The following is a 19,346-nucleotide window of genomic DNA, read 5'->3' on the forward strand; positions in this document are numbered from 1 at the left end:
GGGGAGGCTCAGGGTGGACAGGGGTTACACAGTGTGAGAAAGGTGGATGCTCTAAGAGCATGTGTACACAGGAAAGAAATGGGATGACCTGAGATTAAGAGGAAACAGTTGGAATTGAAAAGGGTTTTAAAATGAATAAGCAGAAAGAGAAATGGCCCTGGTTGAGCATGGAGAGATCACATCGAGTGAGTGATATCAGTGGAACTAGCTATAGATCCAGAAATGAGCTGTTATGTTTGTATACAAATGTTAGAAGTATAAGCAACAAGGCAGATGAAATGGTTGCATCAATTGCGTCTGTTCACCCAAAGATTGTCGGAATAAGTGAGACATGGTTGGAAGAGGACGACATCCTGACAGGAATAGAGATGGAAGGGTATGATGTGTTTCGTGAGGATAGAAAGGGTAAAAAGGGAGGGGGGAGTGCTATTGATGATAAAGAAAGAGTTATGTCCATACAAAGTAGAGATGCAAGAGGGAAATAGTGCCAGTGCTTTTGAGGTAGCATGGTGTGAGATAGAGGTGAATGGAATCAAATACTTAGTTGGATGTTGTTATAGACCAGGTAATGTGGATGGTGGTGATAATGAAATGTATAATCAACTTAGCCAAGCAAATAAGAAAAGGGTGATCATAATGGGCAATTTTAATTATGACAATATAGACTGGAATGATGAGATAGCAACTGGAAGTAAGGAAAATGAGTTTGAGTTTTTGAGGGATAACTACCTCAGACAGTATGTAACAGAGGGTACGCGACAATTGAGGGTCTTGGATTTGGTCATCTCATTAGAGGATGAAATTATAAATGTGGTGTCAAATTATCCACCAATTGGTGAGAGTGACTATGAGGTGATTACCTGGGTGGTTGCCAGCAGTGTGAGGACCTCTGTGAGAAAAGGATATATGTTTGGTACTACAAGGGGGGGGGGGGTGGAAAAGAGATCAATCAGGTGGATTTTCAAAAACTATCTAGTAGATGCAATGTCTAAATGTAATCCAAGGGTGAGAAGGTTAAATAAGGTAGGTGTGAGATGGATGAATAAAGAGATTAAGCATGCAATACAGAGAAAAAGGGCATTATAGAGGCAGCATAAGAGAAGTGGAAATCACCAATTTCATGAGGTCTACAAAGACCTGGCAAGGAGGGTGACTTGGTTGGTGAGAGTAGCTAAAGAGAGGTATGAACAGCAGTTAGCTAATGAAGCCAAAAAGAATCCTAAGGAGTTCTTTCGATATGTAGCCAGCAAAAGAAAGAATGATTATGGAAGGATGACATTGATTGGAGAAAATGGTATAAAGACAGCTGTTGCAGGATGTGTGGTGGAGATACTTAATGAGCAATTCATAAAGGTCTTTCAATCTTGTGAATGTGACTTCATGGAGAGATTGAGGGCAGTTGATGATGGGGAGGAGAGACTGACTGTAAGTGAGCAAGAGGTGTATGGAGAGTTGAGTAAACTAGATGTAAATAAGACTGTGGGACTTGATAATATATCGCCACATATTCTGAAGGAATGTGCCAGGGAGTTGACACCTGGCTTGACATATTTTTTTAATATGAGTCTTGAACTAGGTCAAGTTCCTAAGGAGTGGAAGGAGGACAAGATTGTGTCACTTCATAAAAGAGGTGATCGAACTCAAACATCAAACTATAGGCCTATCTGTGTGTCAGGTGTTGTGGTTAAGTTTTGGAGAAGCTTGTTAGAACTAAGATTCAGAGTTGGGTTGAAAACAATGGTATTATATTTGATGGATAGCATGGATTTTCTAAAGGAAGGTCATGTTTTAGTAATCTATTACTTATTACAATAAAGTGACTGCTTCCTTGGACAGAGGTGAAGGATACACAGTAATATACTTAGATTTCACAAAGGTTTTTGATAGAGTACCTCATGATAAATTGATAGTCAAACTAGAGCAGAAGGGGTTGGATATTAGATTAGTGCATTGGATTGGAGAATGGCTATCCGATAGGTATCAACAAGTTGTGTATGGGGGAGGGATATCCAGGAAAAGGAAAATCACTAGTGGAGTGCCTCAGAGGTCTGTTTTGGGACCATTACTGTTAACTTGTATATTAATGATATAGGTGAAGATTTGGATGAAGATATTCAGTTGTTTGCAGATGATGCAAAGTTGCGATGAACCATGAAGAGTAGTGAAGATATTGTGCCCTTACAAGAAGACTTGAATAAATTGAGTGATTGGGCACGGAAATGTAAGGTTTTAAAATTTGGAAAACAATCATGGGATGCAGAATTTATGCTTAGTGAGGATATATTGTTGGAGGTGGAAGAAATAAGAGATCTGGGGGTGATAGTGGACAAGGCTCTGAAATTTAGGAGACACATAGCCAAAATTGTGAAGACAACATAAAGGCTTCTGGGAATGATGCAGAGGACATCGACATGTATAAGCAGGGAAATTCTTGTTCCATTGTATAAGGCTTTGATTAGGCTACGTATGGACTATTGTGCTCAAATTTGGTCACCTGGTTTTCAGAAGGATGAAGAGATGTTGGAAAGGGTCTAAAGGCGACTGACTAAGGTAGTTTCTGACCTCTGGAATATGAGGAAAGATTGAGAAGATGTAATTTGCAGAGTCTGGTGGACAGGAGGAAGATGGGTGATGTGATAGAGACCTACACTTTGGTAAGGGTTGTTATAGGATTAATGCTGGAGAAGTTCTACATAAAATAGTGGGAGAACTAGAGGTCATCCCTGAAAACTGTATAAAGAGGGTGTGAGTAGGGGGAGTGAGAGGCAGGTTTTTTTCGTGCAGAGTTGTGAATGATTGGAATGCCTTGCCTGAGAGTGTGGTGTCTGGAAGGAGTTTGAATGTGTTCAAGGCACGATATGATGAGCTGTGTGTGTGTGATAAAAGGACCTCCCAGATGAGTCTCTGACTCCATGAGGTCTTGGGGTAATAATAATAATATATAGTCTTTTGTGAAGACAGACAAGGCAAAAAGGGAGGAGGAGTGTTATTGATGATGGCAGAGGAGTAGTGCCCATCTAAGGTGGAGATGCAGGGAGCAAATAGTGACAGTGGTTTTGAAGCAGTATGGTGTGAAGCGAAGGTGGACAGGATGAAATATTTAGTAGGGTGTTGCTATAGGCCTGGTAATGTGGAAGGCAATGAGAAGAAAATGTTAAGGCAAATTGGTCTGGCTAATAAGAAAAGGGTGACCTTTATGGGCAATTTCAATTATGGTAATCTAGAGTGGAATGAAGAGACAGCATCTAGAACCAAAGAGAATGAATTTGAGTCTTTGAGGGACAACTATCTTAAACAGTATGTAATAGAGGCTACATGTGAATCAAGGTTATCTCATCTTATTATCTTATCAGAAGATATTATTGTAAATGATCCTCCAGTTGGTGAAAGTGATGATGAAGCGATCACTCGGGTGGTGGCTAGCCATATCAGAACCTTCGTGAGAAAGGGTTATGTGGAACTATAATGCATGTGATTATGACAAACTCAGGAGACAACCTGCTACAGTAGCATGGAATGAGGAATGGGATGTGAAGGAAATTGGTGCTGCTTGGGCTCTACTCAGAAACTGTCAGGAAGAGGCAATGACAATGTATTCCAAAGGTTAGGAGATTAAATAAGGTAGATGTAAAATGGATGATTAAAGAGGTGAATCTTGAAGAAAAAGGCATTGTGAAGTCAGCACAAGATGAGTGGAGATAATCAGTTACATGAGGAGTACAAAGAGTAAGCAAGCAAGGAAGTTAACTTGCTTGGTAAGGGTAGCAAAAGTGCAGTATGAGCAGCAGTTAGCAAAGATACCAAAAGAAATTCTAGGGAGTTTTTTGATATGCGGCCAGCAGAAAGAAAAATGATTATGGGAGAATCATAAACACTGAGGAGGATATGCTAAGTGGCTGTAATGTTTAAAATTGAGTACTGCACTGTGATAAAGTTTTTCAACAAAGAAGGACTTTCTCCAAGTGCTATCAAACAGCGATTGGATGGTGTTTATGGAGAAGCTTCTCCTCCATATTCCACCATGAAAAAATAGGCTAAAAAGTTTTGCCTAGGAAGAGAGGGGCATAGAAGATGATCCTCGTGATGGTTGGCCTGTGTAAGTGATGACTGAGGAAAATGCCTCTCTTGTTGAGGAGGAGCTGCTCAATGACAGATGGCTGAAGCTCAAAGAAATCTCAGCAAGGTTGGAGCTTTCTATAACAACTGTCTTTCGCATTATTCATGAAAAGCTTCACATGATGAAGATCAGTGCATTTCCCCCATTTCTCTCGCTTCAATGCATTGTCACTAGGGGTGAAACCATGGTCGTTTATTATGATCCTCTTTCCAAAAGGGATCCATGAAGTGGCGAAAACCAGCTGAAGCACTGCCAAGAAAAGCTAGTCACTCAGTCAACCAAAAAGATCATGGCAACAATCTTTTGTGATTAGTTAAGGGGATAAAAATCCCTTATTGTTTTTCAGCCAGTAAGCGAAACTACGATCTGAACGTTTCATGCCGACGAACTGTCGGCGGATCCAAGTAAGTGACCACTTGGTAGTGCCACACCACGGCAACTCGTTGCAAAGGTGGAGCAAGATCCCTCACTATTCTTGATATTTTCTCATAATGTAAAAACACAGCTCTTAGGAGATGTAGTACTGTTTTACATTATGAGGAGAGGTCACTACCCAGACCGGTTTCAACCTTTTTTGAGGTCTCATCAGTGAGTAGCTAGACCTAGAATATCAGAGTTTAAGTGAAAAGAACTTGCATATACTTTTGCTGTACGATTGCCAGAAAGGTGTGTCACTATATTGTGTTATAACATATTGTAACTACGAAGAAAAGCCAAAACGGCTATTTTTTCTGGCGAGGTTGATAAGTTAAGGGGATAAAAATAGCCGTTTTGGCTTTTCTTCGTAGTTATAATATGTTATAACACAATATAGTGACACACCTTTCTGGCAATCGTACAGCAAAAGTATATGTAAGTTCTTTTCACTTAAACTCTGATATTCTAGGTCTAGCTACTCACTGATGAGACCTCAAAAAAGGTTGAAACCGGTTTGGGTAGTGACCTCTCCTCATAATGTAAAACAGTACTACATCTCCTAAGAGCTGTGTTTTTACATTATGAGAAAATATCAAGAATAGTGAGGGATCTTGCTCCACCTTTGCAACGAGTTGCCGTGGTGTGGCACTACCAAGTAGTCACTTACTTGGATCCGCCGACAGTTCGTCGGCATGAAACGTTCAGATCGTAGTTTCACTTACTGGCTGAAAAACAATAAGGGATTTTTATCCCCTTAACTTATCAACCTCGCCATAAAAAATAGCCGTTTTGGCTTTTCTTCGTAATCTTTTGTGATTGTTGGGGAATTCTCTTGATTGACTTCAAGAAAGAAATATCACCATGAATGTTGAATGCTATTCTTCTCTCCTGCACAAACTGCATTACGCCATAAAGGAGAAGAGACGAGCAATGCTGAGTCATGGCGTTCGCTTGCTTCACAACAATGCTCCAGTCCATAAGGTTACTTTTGCAAAGTTCAGTGAAGGACTGTGGTTTCCAGGAGATTAAGCCCTCACCCTACACAAGCCCAGATCTACCACCGAGTGACTACTACTACTACTACCTCTTCTCAAAAAAACTGAAGAAAGACCTTCGAGGAAGAAAATTTGCAGATGACAATGAGGTGAGAGATGCAGTTTTGGGCCATTTTGCAGACAAAACTAGATTATTTTTTTAAAGGCCTTGAAATGTTAATTCAAAGATATGAAAAGTATGTTGAAGTAAAGGGAGATTATGTTGAAAAGTGACACAGTTGTTTTCTTTCTATCACTTCTAAAAGTTAGTCAGGCCGGAAACTTATGGAACCAACCTCGTATCAGTTGGTTGTGTATGGGAGAATGATGTCCCAGAAGAGGAAATTCACTAGTGGTGTGTCCCAGGGATCTGTTTTGGGGATATTGTTGTTTAAATTGTATGTAAATGACATTGGAAGTTGCTTAAATGTTTGCAGATGATGCAAAGTGGAGGACAATTATGTGAAGTAGAGCAGATGTTGTAGCCTTGCAAGAGGACTTGAATAGACTGTCTGAATGGGCAAGTGTGTGAGGAATTTAGTTTAATGTAGCAAAGTGTAAAGTTTTAAAATTTGGGAAGTGTATAGAATTGGCGGGGATATTTTAGAGGAGGTTGAAGAGATGAAAGATCTGGGGATGATGGTGGACAGGGACTTGAAATTTCGTGGACATTTTGCTAAAATTGTGAGGACAACACTGTGGATTATGGGAATGATGCAGAGAACACTGACATGTAGAAATAAGGATGTTCTGATTCCATTGTGCAAGGCGTTGATCAGACTGCATATGGATTACTATCATAGATTTGGTTGCCTGGTTTTTAAAAGAATGATGAGTTGTTGGAGAGGGTTCAGGGATGATTGACAAAATAGTTTCTGATCTCTGGAATTTGGAGTATGAGGACACATTGAGAGAATGCAAATATAATGCAGAGCCTAGTGGATAAAAGGAAGAGGGGATGATCGAGCAATACAAATTGGTAAGGGATAATTCCCAGATTTATGTGGATGAGATTGGCCAGAGAATGTCTGGAGACAGGAGGATGTTAAAAAAGAGGAGAACAAGAGGCCATCTCTGGAAGCTGTATAAGAAGGGTGTGAGCAAGGGAGGGGGAGGAATAGATTTTTTGCATAGTGGTGGCAGGTGATTGTAATGCACTGCATGAAAGTGTGGTGAGTGCAGAGACAGTGAATGCATTTAGGTCATGAGTACACAATAGAGAGCTCGCAATGAGTTTCTTAATTCCATGGAGGTCTGATGATGATAATAACAGTAATAATAACAATAATTACCTCCTCATGATCATCATCCTCATCCTCATCGTCATCATCAGTAAGAGCCATTAGTTGACGAGCATGCTTTTCCACCATTGACTGATATGCAATGGGATTAGCTAAAGCATCAGCTAATTCTGAAAATAATAAATTAAGAAATTACTTAAAATTTGTTTAAAAAAAAAAGCTAAATATTTTCATGACTTTCTTTTATACAAAAGAATTCTTTTAAATATAATGTTCTGTGGATATTTTCTGTTATATAATTACTGAAATCACATGATAATTTCATCAGAAATGCTTATTAGTTATTGTAGTTTAAGAAAGAAAAAGATTTTTAGCTTTTAACAAGCATTTCTAACACACAAAAGCATGCTGGGAAACTCATGTCCTGTTGGGAGAGTAAACATTCCAGAAACGTATTGGAATGGTAAGAGAAGAAGAGAAGAACATGACTCTGAGATGTCTTCCCTTTCCTTGGGCCACTTAGATTTTTCTTAGTCAGAAAAATACTGTCATATATTAGTTCATTCACTGTCAGGAAGTTGAGCTTGTACACTTTTTTTTCCAGACTTTCTGTTACATGATCTACAGAACTTTATGTTCTGTCTTAAAATATAAATAATAGATATAAAGCTTTGATTGATGCTATGGTTTTATAAATACTCTGGTTCAATGTTATATATAGACATTGATTTAATTTAAGATTGAAGTCATATAATACAGGCAGTTCCCTCTTTAAAATTTTTTCTCAAGTATCAACAAAATCAAAAATATGTTAACATTAATTGCAGTAATCATTACCTTTGGGAGACAACATTTGATGTCTTTGAAATGCTTGACATATGAATCTCTCTCCTGAAGTGGACTGTGTTAAGTAGGACAGACAAGGCAGGTTGGGAGAAATATGTACCATATTTTTTGCCTTATGCTAACTAATGCAACAGATTAGGTGGGAGGTCCAACTCTTAAAGAAGTTTGAAAGAAATTTCATAATTTAGATACAATCAAAATAATAAAACAAGCCTTGTTTGGTTATTTTGGATTTATGGCCAAAGCAACTGAGGCTAATGTATTATGTATGTAAAATGAGCCTGTGACAAAATTACAGAGAACACAAAGTGTGTATGAAATAAACTCTGTCCTCAGTTTATTGATTATTTTGAAGGATTTCAAGAACTAGCAGAGATCATACAAAATGAAACAGAAGCGGTCGTTAATTCTGCCAGCCAACTGCAGCTTGAGGTTTCTACAACTGACATCACTGATCATTGCACGCACACAATGGAGAACTCACAAATGAAAACTACCTTGAAATAGCAGAATGTGAAAATGATAAAGGCTATGTTTTCATTTCTTTGGATAAATAAATCATTGCTTTTAAGCAAAAACTAATATCAAGGCTTCTGTTGTATGAGGATGCAATGAAATTGTAATGTCAATATTAAACCACATAGAAAAAGCTGACAGTAGAAGATGTTATTCAGACACTCAACTAGTTTCATGACATACTCTGTGTTTCACATCAGCAGATATAGTGCATAAAATAAAAAAATTAAGCTACAAATAGTTAACTACCACAATGTAAATATTTGAAAAAGAGAAAGCAGTAACAGAATGCATGCTTGTGCTATGTAGAGATCTGATGATTGGTGGCATTGTGTGCCACTAGCTTCCATATGTGCTAGATGTTTTATGAGAGAGAATCATATTTGATGTAATATAATGCCTTGTTTCTTGTTGGACTATTATGGATGTTTCATCATATCCACTGACTCTTTGAATGCTCTTGAGTAGAAACTATATTCTATGTGGATTCATTTCAGATCATTGTTACAATGTTTCATGTTTGTTTTCCACTGTATGTGCTGCCAATCCTGATTTGTTTCTTTTTTTTATTCCATGTCCTTGAAATGCTTGACATATGAATCTCTCCTGCAGTGGACTGTGTTAAGTAGGACAGACAAGGCAGGTTGGGAGAGATATGTACCATATTTTTTGCCTTATAAGATGTGCTTTTTTTATACCTAAAATTTAAAATTTTTTAAATTAGGATGCATCTTGTAAACCAGTGCATCTTATATAATGAAGTATTTTTTATGTATGTGCAGTTACGTTTTATAGTACATCATCGCTTGTTGGTAATACTGTTGAATTTTGAATGAATAAAATTCATTAGGAATTTATTAATCACAATTTAACAAGCTAAACCCTGAAAGGATATGCTTGCATCCTAGTATATATTATATCTTGACAAATATAGGATACAGTGAGTAAGAAGAAAAATTGCAAAGATTTCAGTGTAAAAAAAATTCTACTAGATTGTATATTTGATAGTGAAGTTTGGTAAATTTTATATTACTTGTTAAGATTGATACACAATGAGTTGCTGTATAAATTGCATGTAACAAAGTGAGAACACAAGGTCATAGTACAAGGGCAAACCATCAGATTAAGAAGTTGCCCCAAGCAGTCTCGTGCACATACGGCACATGGAGACCTAAGCCGTTCGGAGAAGATGCTACGGAAGCGAGACCCACGTGTACAAATAAAAACGTGACGGGTGAACAACTTAGGTTACAGAGAGTACCGGTAGGGAGTTGGTATAAAAGAATTAGGACCCCCCCGAGAATGAGGCTCTTTTTGTGATTTTTTCTTCTCGATCGTCTGGACGTGTAGTTCACGGGGAGTTCTGCTCTCACTCCCGGGTAGTAGCAGTCGGAGATGTCGCATAGTAGTTGAAAATGTTGCGGGTCTCAAGCCCTACGATGAAAGGATAGATGTTTTACACATATATTAGGCAACTCATGGGAAAGCTCAGCAACTTGGTAGCGTGCTACACAAATGCAGAATCACTTTGCCAAGAATGTTCTTGACATAGGCTCTATATACTAGCAACGTGTGGAACCAACCAATGATCGCAGGAATCCCAGCCGTAAAACTGATGGAAAGGAAATAGTTAAAAGAAAAAGAATCAAAGGGACAAGTATAAAGGATCATCGAGTATGGTATTGTAACCTTTTTGTTAAGTAATGTGTGTGAGGAAGAGAAATTAACTATAATTTAAGAATTAAGGACTCTGATTAGAATAAGACAGGACTATAGTGCTTTGATAACAGTTAGACAAAAAGAAAAGAATGTTCTTTACATATGCTGATTGATAATTATGTCTTAATTGAAGTGTCTTTATTTGAGTAACTTAGTCAAAGCCTGAAGTTTTCCATTTTAGATTTATGATCTAAGTATGCTAGTTTATGATTCTTTTAGAGAAGTGTTTCTAGAATATTCATATTTGTTTAAAATGCATGTAAATTAATTTGTTTAACATTCTAATAGTAACGATTGATTATTCTTTACACTGTATGACAACAAATATGTTAAATAAACCTTTTGCTATTTTTAATTTGATTGCCTGTGTCTAAGAATCCGATGCACTCATAAATTATTCGAATCTAAGCGGGAGGGAATAAACGATAGCTAAGGTCACGACTGCAAACAAAGGTCAATAGTGGGTACATCTGCAAGTTCACTTCTTGATTGAGAAACTCTTTTCTTAATTTAAGGGTTCTGGGTGCCGCAGCAATAAAAAACAAATTTTCCCAGAACTTTAAGAGATGCAAATTTCAGAGGCTTTGTCACCTAGGAATTGGCTTGTCCCTGAGGCAATTCCTTTGTGTTCTCAATAGTACTATGTGACATCCAAGGAGAAGTATACTATACAAATGTAGATATATAATAAGAAGATTAGGACATTACAATACATGATCAGTTTGAATAGTTGCATGGTCATTAATGGTCATGCATTTATCATTACATTATTATATTTACATTTTTTTTATAACCCATGGATTCTATGATGCATAGAAATAGCTATACAACTGCGTTTAAGTATGGTGGATTGAATACACAAAAAAGTATGGCAGCATTTTGGGCTTCTGCTTAGAGAAAAAATGGTACGAACTTGGAGGACAAAAGAGCAGAAATTAATAGAATTTCTAAAAAACACAATCTCTGCAGAAAACCTAATGCAAAATGGCCAGAAATTGAAAATGAATTAACAACTTGGATAATGGTTCAAAGAAGTTTGGGTTGCTGTGTATCTACAAAAATGATTACTCTATGAGCAAAATTATTGACAACAGAAAGAAATATCATAGATTTTACAGGATCACTATCATGATCTTTAGATTTATGCATGCATGCATACAAAAACGAAAATATCATAGAAAATAAATGGATGATACATGCATTAAAATTTTAAATTTAAAAAATAATAATAAGATTTACATGAAAAATTTGATGCATAATTTGTGTCTTATACTGCAAAGAATATTTTATTTCCAAAAATTCAACATGAAAAAAAAAAATGAGATGCATCCAATATAATGGTGTCTTATAAGGAGAAAAATATGGTATGTCAAAACATTTCAAAGATGTCAAGAAAAAAAAAAAAGAAATACAAAGCAGGATTTGCAGCACACAAAATAAAAACCAAATGTGAAGTATTGTGGTAATGAACTGAAATGATCCGCATAGATTGAAGTTTCTACTCAAAAGTATTCAAAGATCAGTGGAAATGATAAAACATCCACTGCAAGAAGTTACAATGCATGATATTACACCAAGTATGGTCCACTCTCATAAAGCATCTAGCACACATGGAAGCCAGTAACACAGTCCTATTAATGAGCCCTGCAGAACTCCACCTGTGACATTCTTCTTCCTTAATATTGTTTCATTATATAAAACTCTCAATACAGCCAATTGGATTGGTGATTGACAATACAGTCAATCTCCAATCTTTAGTTCAGTTCACTAACCTGATATCTAAATCCCTAAGCTACAGCTAATCAGAGTATCACTCTATTAAATTATGAAAGGCAATCAGATTAGTGACACAAAAATGTTCCTTAACAAATCCATGCTAACTCTTGCAGATAACGTTACCCTTGTCTGCCTAATTTCGTATATGCTCTTTCACTAACTTCTCCAAAATCTTAACAACTACAGAAAAAACACAAAGTGGTTTATAGTTTAACACCTTCATTCTAACCCACTACACTTATGCAATCTTACCCTCCTTCCACTCCTTGGGCACCTTTCCTGTATCCGGACTTTCACCGAAAGGTCATGTCCATGGAGCTGTCAGGTCCTTATCATATTCTCTTATAGTACATCATGAAATCCTCCAGTTTTAATGTCTTACTGACATCCACAGTGCTTAGTATTCGAAACACATTCCCCTCATGCACTTCTACTGAATTCTTCCCATCTCTGTAATAATAAAGCCTGCTTTCCCAATTATGTCATCTGCACTGGTTCACTTACCTCTCATTTCCACTTAAGGGTAAAATCATCCACAATCATTTCTCTTCCTACTGGCTGCTTAAATAATCCCTTTGAATTGTAACACTAGTCTCTTCTTGAATTTCATTTTTGTTTAGAGTAGATAGTTTCCTGGTTCGAGTCAATGTTCCTCATGCAACAACTCTCCACTTCTCTTTTTTTATACTCTTCCCATAATATCTTATTTGAATATCGTCAGTTCCTATTTGATTTCATTAGTTATTCATTTTACATCAAAATATCTTTTTCACTTGAGGTATGCAACTTGCATGCTAAGAAATATTTCTTCACTAGCTCCAATGAACCTCTGTAGCTCAGCCAGAGAATAAACAAAAGCGTTGGAAGACTTGCATTTGAATCCCATTTAAGATGTGAAGAACCTCTATCAAGGTTTTTCAACTGAAGGTGAATTAGCCGGTCTCATATGGTGGTGGCACAATTTTTGCTCCTGGAAACTCAGATTTTTCATCCTGCAAATGGGCAAACTGGCCCAGTGAACACATAAAATATTTACCCTTAGAGGGATGCAGGAGAGGAATGGTAGTCTTCTGCATTAAATTGGCTAAAAAGTCCAAATCAGGGAACTCAACCCCATCTCGGAAAGATGAGAATTGGATGGATGGAGTCCTATGTATTTCTCCTTTTCAAATCTTTCATCCATGGAACTGTCCTAAACTGATTTATAAGATTACTATAATCAGTGTTTTATAATTCCACATCAATTCCTAAATTCCTTTCTCCTTGAAATTTCTGCATGTCTATTCAGCCTCCAAGTCAAAACTGCATGGTCATCCTCACTAATAGGCAGCCGAATTGACATCTCAGTTACAATCAGCTACTCTGATGCTGGGATTAAATCCAAAACTCTCGATCCTCGTGTTGTCTAAGATATATGTCCCTTATGAATTCCAAAAATCACATTCTCTTACTACATGCTATTCTCTCTTCCCAATTTATCCTGATGTAGTTGAAATATACTGATTGTTAGCTTTGTGCTTGCCAAACTAAACATTTCTTCTTCACCCTGTGTGTTCTCTGGTCTATAACAGCATGCTACTAGATATCCTGTCCTGCCTATCTCCACTTCACATAATATGGTCTCAAAACCATTTGTATCATATCTCTCTAAACTCTCCATTTTGAGAGGACACAACTCATCACCCAAAATAAGTAATGCTTCACCACCTCAATTAAATATTTGGTTTAATCCTTTATCCAAGTGTAAGCAAATAAAGTTTGTGAAGTATTTTCAGGACTGGGGTAACTCATGGTAAAGGTAGTATAAGTTCTGATCACATGCCTTAGTATCTCCCATAATGCAAAGCACATCTCCTTGCAGACATGTATAATGCTATGCATTAGGGGAAGGGACCACTACCCTGACCGGTTTCGACGTTACTGATGAGACCTCAACAAAGGTCGAAACCAGTCTCGAAACTGAATAGTGGCCCTTCCCTTAATGCATAGCATCATACATGTCCATAAGGAGATGTCTCTGCAACATGGGAGATACTAAGGCAAGTGATCAGAACTTATATCACCTTTATTACGAGTTGCCCCAGTCCTGAAAATAGTTCAGATGCAAACTTTGTTTGCTTACACTTGGATAAAGGATTAAACCAAATATATAATTGATAGCATAGTCCAGTGAAAAAAATTTCATCAGCTTCAGCACCCCATTTACCCTTCTTATTCTGCTTATCTGTCTACTTCTATTCTTGTCAGGACATCTTTTCTGTCAACCACATTTTGCCAATTCCAACAATCTATGGATAAGCTGATGTTATTAATGCACCAATTCATTTCCTTTATTCCTGAATCCTTAGTATTTGTATCAGTGCATTATCACTATTCCTAAACCTATTATTATCCCCCCCCCCCCACACACACACACAAGACTCCATTTTACTCTGCAATATACATACATCCCGTCTCCCAACCAACTATCCCCACAAGAGGACATCTATGCTACCATCCTTTCTAGCAACTTTAGTTTTCCTGCCCTAACACCCACTCACTCAGACAAATCTAAATCTCTCCAGATGTCTGCATCCTTCTCTCACATACAGCACATTTATTATTCGGGCCTCCCACTCCTATTATTTCATTCATTCATTACCTAGCTCTTCTCACCTCACTATCTTCCCTCTCACAATTATCTGCTGCACAACCTATAACATAAGCCTCAGATCGCATGCCAATCAATTCCCACTACTTCTCAGGTGATTTGTACCATGACAATCATCCCAGGTACATTTTTGCCTCACTTAATTGTCATAGTCATACTCGGTATTGTTCCTCCAGGCAAGCACTCCTCTAACATTCTATTTTGCACACCACAAAGTATTGAACCTCCATATATTATGCCTCTTAGAGATCTGTCTATTCCTTACTCACACAGGATAGTACTAGATTCCAGTACTATCCTGATTTCCTCCCATTTTCTCTCTTTCATGGTTCTTCCATTCTCTCTCTTTCGCTCCTACTCTTATTCACCTCAGTTAGGCTCTCAAGTCTCCCAATCTCTCTCTTCACTCTTCCAAACTAATTTTCATACTTTTCACTTTTGCTCTCTGTATGTTTATCATTTCTCTCCCCAAACATCCAACCTTTGCTCAACATTCACCTATCTAATCACCACTGCCCTCCACATCTGCCACACTTCCTAATGTTATATTTATATTCTTGTCATTCTCACATTCCTTGCATTAATCACAGTACTTATCTCTCTCTGCCAGCACTCATTAATTTCTGACACATCGTTACCACCCCCACTATTGAAAAAAGGAATACTTATGTTGATATTACACAGTCTTCCCATTTCTATTATCTTCCTAATGTTTTAAAATAACCCATATAATTCCTTTTCTTTTTTGGTTCCAAATCATGGTATGTAACAATTTTCTGTGTGGTATTATGTCTAATATCTTTGCCAAGTTTAACAGCGCCACAGAGTAGCCATTTCCCTTATCCACTTGGCTTTCATTATTATAAAATGTGAATAAATTACAAAGGCAGGATCTACCCTTCACAAAGTCATGCTGCCCACCACAGCAGAGATCATATTCCTATCAGTCCATTCCTGAATTCTATCTTTATTCAATGTTTCCAATATCTTAACAACCATTCCTGAGATACTAACTGGTCTGTAATTCTAATATATGTCTAATATCTTTGCCAAGTTTAACAGCGCCACAGAGTAGCCATTTCCCTTATCCACTTGGCTTTCATTATTATAAAATGTGAATAAATTACAAAGGCAGGATCTACCCTTCACAAAGTCATGCTGCCCACCACAGCAGAGATCATATTCCTATCAGTCCATTCCTGAATTCTATCTTTATTCAATGTTTCCAATATCTTAACAACCATTCCTGAGATACTAACTGGTCTGTAATTCTAATATATGTCTAATATCTTTGCCAAGTTTAACAGCGCCACAGAGTAGCCATTTCCCTTATCCACTTGGCTTTCATTATTATAAAATGTGAATAAATTACAAAGGCAGGATCTACCCTTCACAAAGTCATGCTGCCCACCACAGCAGAGATCATATTCCTATCAGTCCATTCCTGAATTCTATCTTTATTCAATGTTTCCAATATCTTAACAACCATTCCTGAGATACTAACTGGTCTGTAATTCGTTGCTCCTGTCTTGGAATTTTTTATGCAACAGAATTATCTTGCCCTATTTCCACTTTCTTCGAACCTTGCAAGAGATGAGAATTGGAATAAACAGCTTGGTAAGAGGGGCTGCCATTTCTCTTGCACATTTTCATAACACACAAGCCCACATGCCATCCTAATCCACTGCTGTATTTGCTTTAATATTTTTCAATATGCTGAGTACCACCAGCTTGTCTACCTCAATTCTCATATCAGCATTTGTCACACTATCCCAAACTTCAATACCAATGCTAGGTAAGTAACAGAAGCAGAAGAAATATTTGAGATACTAAATGATCACTGCAAGGGTGTATCCTCCAGGAAGGGATAATGCAGTTGCTAGTTTGGGATAGTGTGACAAATGCTGATATGAGAATTGAGGTAGACAAGCTGGTCTACCTCAATCATTCTTACTCCTTACATGATCATTCTTACTCCTAGTCACTACACAGCAAAATTCCATGTAGTCTGCTAAGCTAATTTCCTGTCATAATTTGATTTAGTCCTCACTACTAGGCTTGTCACCCCTCTTGACTACACTTTTTATTGCTTATGGGTATGCTGATCACCTTTTAAGTGTATTCTCTCCACAATATTTTCTTTTTTATGTTAAAAATGTCTTTACCAGCATTATCTAGAAATTTTCATCACAAAGTGTTGTATTATGGAATCATTGTACTCAAGAGTGTCCCATTCTCAGCAGCATTTCCTTCCATTCTTCTTTTCTGTTTGCTTTTTTCTTTATTTCATAGTAATGCTTTTAGTCCAGTGCTTTGTTTTATTTGATCAAAGTATCTTTTTCTTAGTCTTCCACTTTCTCTTTTTCCTTTGATTTCCCTCCATTATTCTTCTCGTCAGACTTTCATGTCATAAGATATATCCAATCCATCTGTCTCTTCTTGTTATTAATGTCTTTATCGGTGTTCTGGGTTCATTTACTTCCTGAAGCACTTCGTTAGATTTTTTGTCTACCCATTTTATCTTCTGCTGTCTCCAACACCACATTTCAAATGCCTCCAGTCTTCTAATATCTCCTATTCCCATTGTTCATGTTTTGCTGCCATAAAGTGCTATACTCCATACATACATTTTAAAAAGTTTTTTCCTTAGTTGTAGACATAAGTTTCCCTTTAATACCTTTTCCATTTTATTGAATTGTTTTTTTGTTATATCTGTTCTTATCTTTATGTCTTCTTTTTTGATCTTCCTTCCTCATTTATTGTACTCCCTAGATATTTGCAATTCTTTACTTGCTTTATCTCTTTTCCATTTAATTTAATTTATGATCTTTGGTTTCTTGCTTGCCAGTAGAATTTTGTTTTTTTTCAACATTTATTTTCATGCAGTATTTATTAAATATTTATGGACATGCTGATCACCTTTTATCATGCAATATCATCTGCAAATCTAAGGCAAAATATTTCCTCTTCAGCAATCTTTATGCCACGGCTTGTTTTTTCTTTAACTTCTAACTTCTCTGATGGCATTTTCAATATATATGTTGAAGAGCAAGGGCAATATGCACCCTTGTCTTACTCCACATCTAATATGTACAGTTTCTTCTTTACTATTTGTTCTTATGTATCCCATTTGTCTTACATATATCTGTTTGATTACTCTTCTGTCCTTATAGTCAATGTCACTTTTCTTCATAATATTCCACATTATCTTCCAGTTAACTCTGTCAAATGCTTTTTCTAAATCCATGAAGCATATGTATGTTTTTTTGGTTTAGGTCCATTCTTTTTTCGATTATAGTTAGCATTGCTTCTCTTGTCCATATTGATTCTCGTAGACAAGCTTATACGTTGGTTATGCATTTCTAAATCACTTAGGGAATTGAAACAACGTAGATCTGAATACAAATTAAATTATACTTTAATTAATATTTCCGATATTAATTAAAGATAATACAGTAACAATACAGTAACTGAGTTACTGTATTGTTAGTGCCTGTGTGCAACTGCCTTTTTGTAAGTTCCTTTTGAAAATGGCAATGTGACATTGCCGAAATATCGGAAATATTAATTAAAGTATAATTTAATTTATATTCGGATCTATGTTGTTTCACTTCCCTAAGTGATTTAGAAATGTCCATATTGGTCTTCCTCTAGTTGTGAATCTATTCTTTTATATATTCGGTTTTGTTTTTTGTTAATGTGTGTAATTAGAGCTATTGTTCTGTGTTGGTTACATTGGAGAGCATTTGCTTTCTTGGGAATTGGTATTATCAGGGATTTTGTGAAGTCTTCTGGGAGATCTCCATTTTCATATATTTTAGCTATTAGTTCAAATATACCATTTTTTGTTTCCTCATCCAGATTTTGAAGGGCTTCACTTTGGATGTTATTGATTCCCGGGCTTTTCTTCTGGCTTAAGTCTTTACATACTTTTTCAACCTCATCATTTATTATTGATGGTCCACTATTTTCTTTAGCTTTGTGTCATTTTCTTCTTCCTGTTCTTCTCTTTGATACAGGTGTTCAAGATATTTTTCCATTCTTGTAATATTTCTTCAGAATAAATAATTAGTTTACCATTCTCATCCATTAAATGATTATTATATGTGGCCTTTTTCAGTGTGTTGTTCATTTTTGTTATTTGGTTATAAGCTGTTTCTTGATTTCCTTTATTAAACAGTTCTTCTGTCTTCTTACATTCCTCATGGAGGTATTCTTCTTTTGCTTGCTTACATTTTCTTGATATCAGATTTTTTCATTTCTTGTATTTTTCTTTGTGTTCTACTTTTTCTGAATTCTTGTATTTTTCTTTGTGTTCTACTTGTTCTGAATTCTTGTATTTTGCTCTTTTCTTCCTAGTTTTTTGTTATTAGTTTTAGGAGAATGTCTTTTATTCAATTCCACTTATTGTTATTGTTTGTGTTTTTCTTTGCATTTTCTTGTGTTAGTTTTTTGGTGGTTTCCTGGAACACCTGTCAATTTTGTTGATGACTTGTTATCAACATCTGCTCCTGGGAAGGCTTTACTAAATTTGACTTGGTTTTTAAATCTTGCTTAAACCATTATATAATGGTTATATATTCTTAACCATTACATATAATGGTTAAATACTTGATATTACATTGAAATACATGGTTGATATGAAGTGCACAAGGAGCAGTATATTTCATCCTCATTGATATAGATGTGGTTAATCCTATATCCAAGTGTAAGCAAACTATCAAGACATGATTCCCATTGATGAGACCTCAATAAAGGCCAAGACTGGCCTGGGTACTGACTTCCAATAAAACTTAAAATCTCTATTTTATTTTGTTTGAATTTGAGTAGTATTTTTTTTGGGGGGGGGGATGTATTTGCTGTACAGAGTCAGTTTAATTCTAGTCTTAATTCTGTGACTTAGCCATCTACACCTGAAAGTGTAGATGACTAAGTGAATGAAAATCCTGTTACTTATTTTGAATTATACACAAATGATTTCATGAAAAATGGATTTTTCACAAATTTCACAAACACACAAATGGATTTCA

General features: G+C 36.4%; 1 protein-coding gene across 1 annotated transcript in view; it reads right to left on the reverse strand.

Moving 5' to 3' along the window:
• LOC150102439 (1-phosphatidylinositol 4,5-bisphosphate phosphodiesterase classes I and II-like) overlaps window positions 1-19,346 on the reverse strand; it is a 900,535-nt gene that overhangs the window by 216,478 nt on the left and 664,711 nt on the right. The window contains exon 23 of the mRNA XM_090399636.1: window positions 6,861-6,979. Coding sequence (XP_090255762.1) covers window positions 6,861-6,979 — 119 coding nt within the window. The remainder of the gene's footprint in view (window positions 1-6,860; window positions 6,980-19,346) is intronic.

The sequence above is a fragment of the Typopeltis vanoorti genome, chromosome 10 (assembly GCF_054136105.1).
Source record: "Typopeltis vanoorti isolate ZY-2024b chromosome 10, IOZ_Tvanoo_1.0, whole genome shotgun sequence".
In the NCBI taxonomy this organism is placed as follows: Eukaryota; Metazoa; Arthropoda; class Arachnida; order Uropygi; family Thelyphonidae; genus Typopeltis; species Typopeltis vanoorti.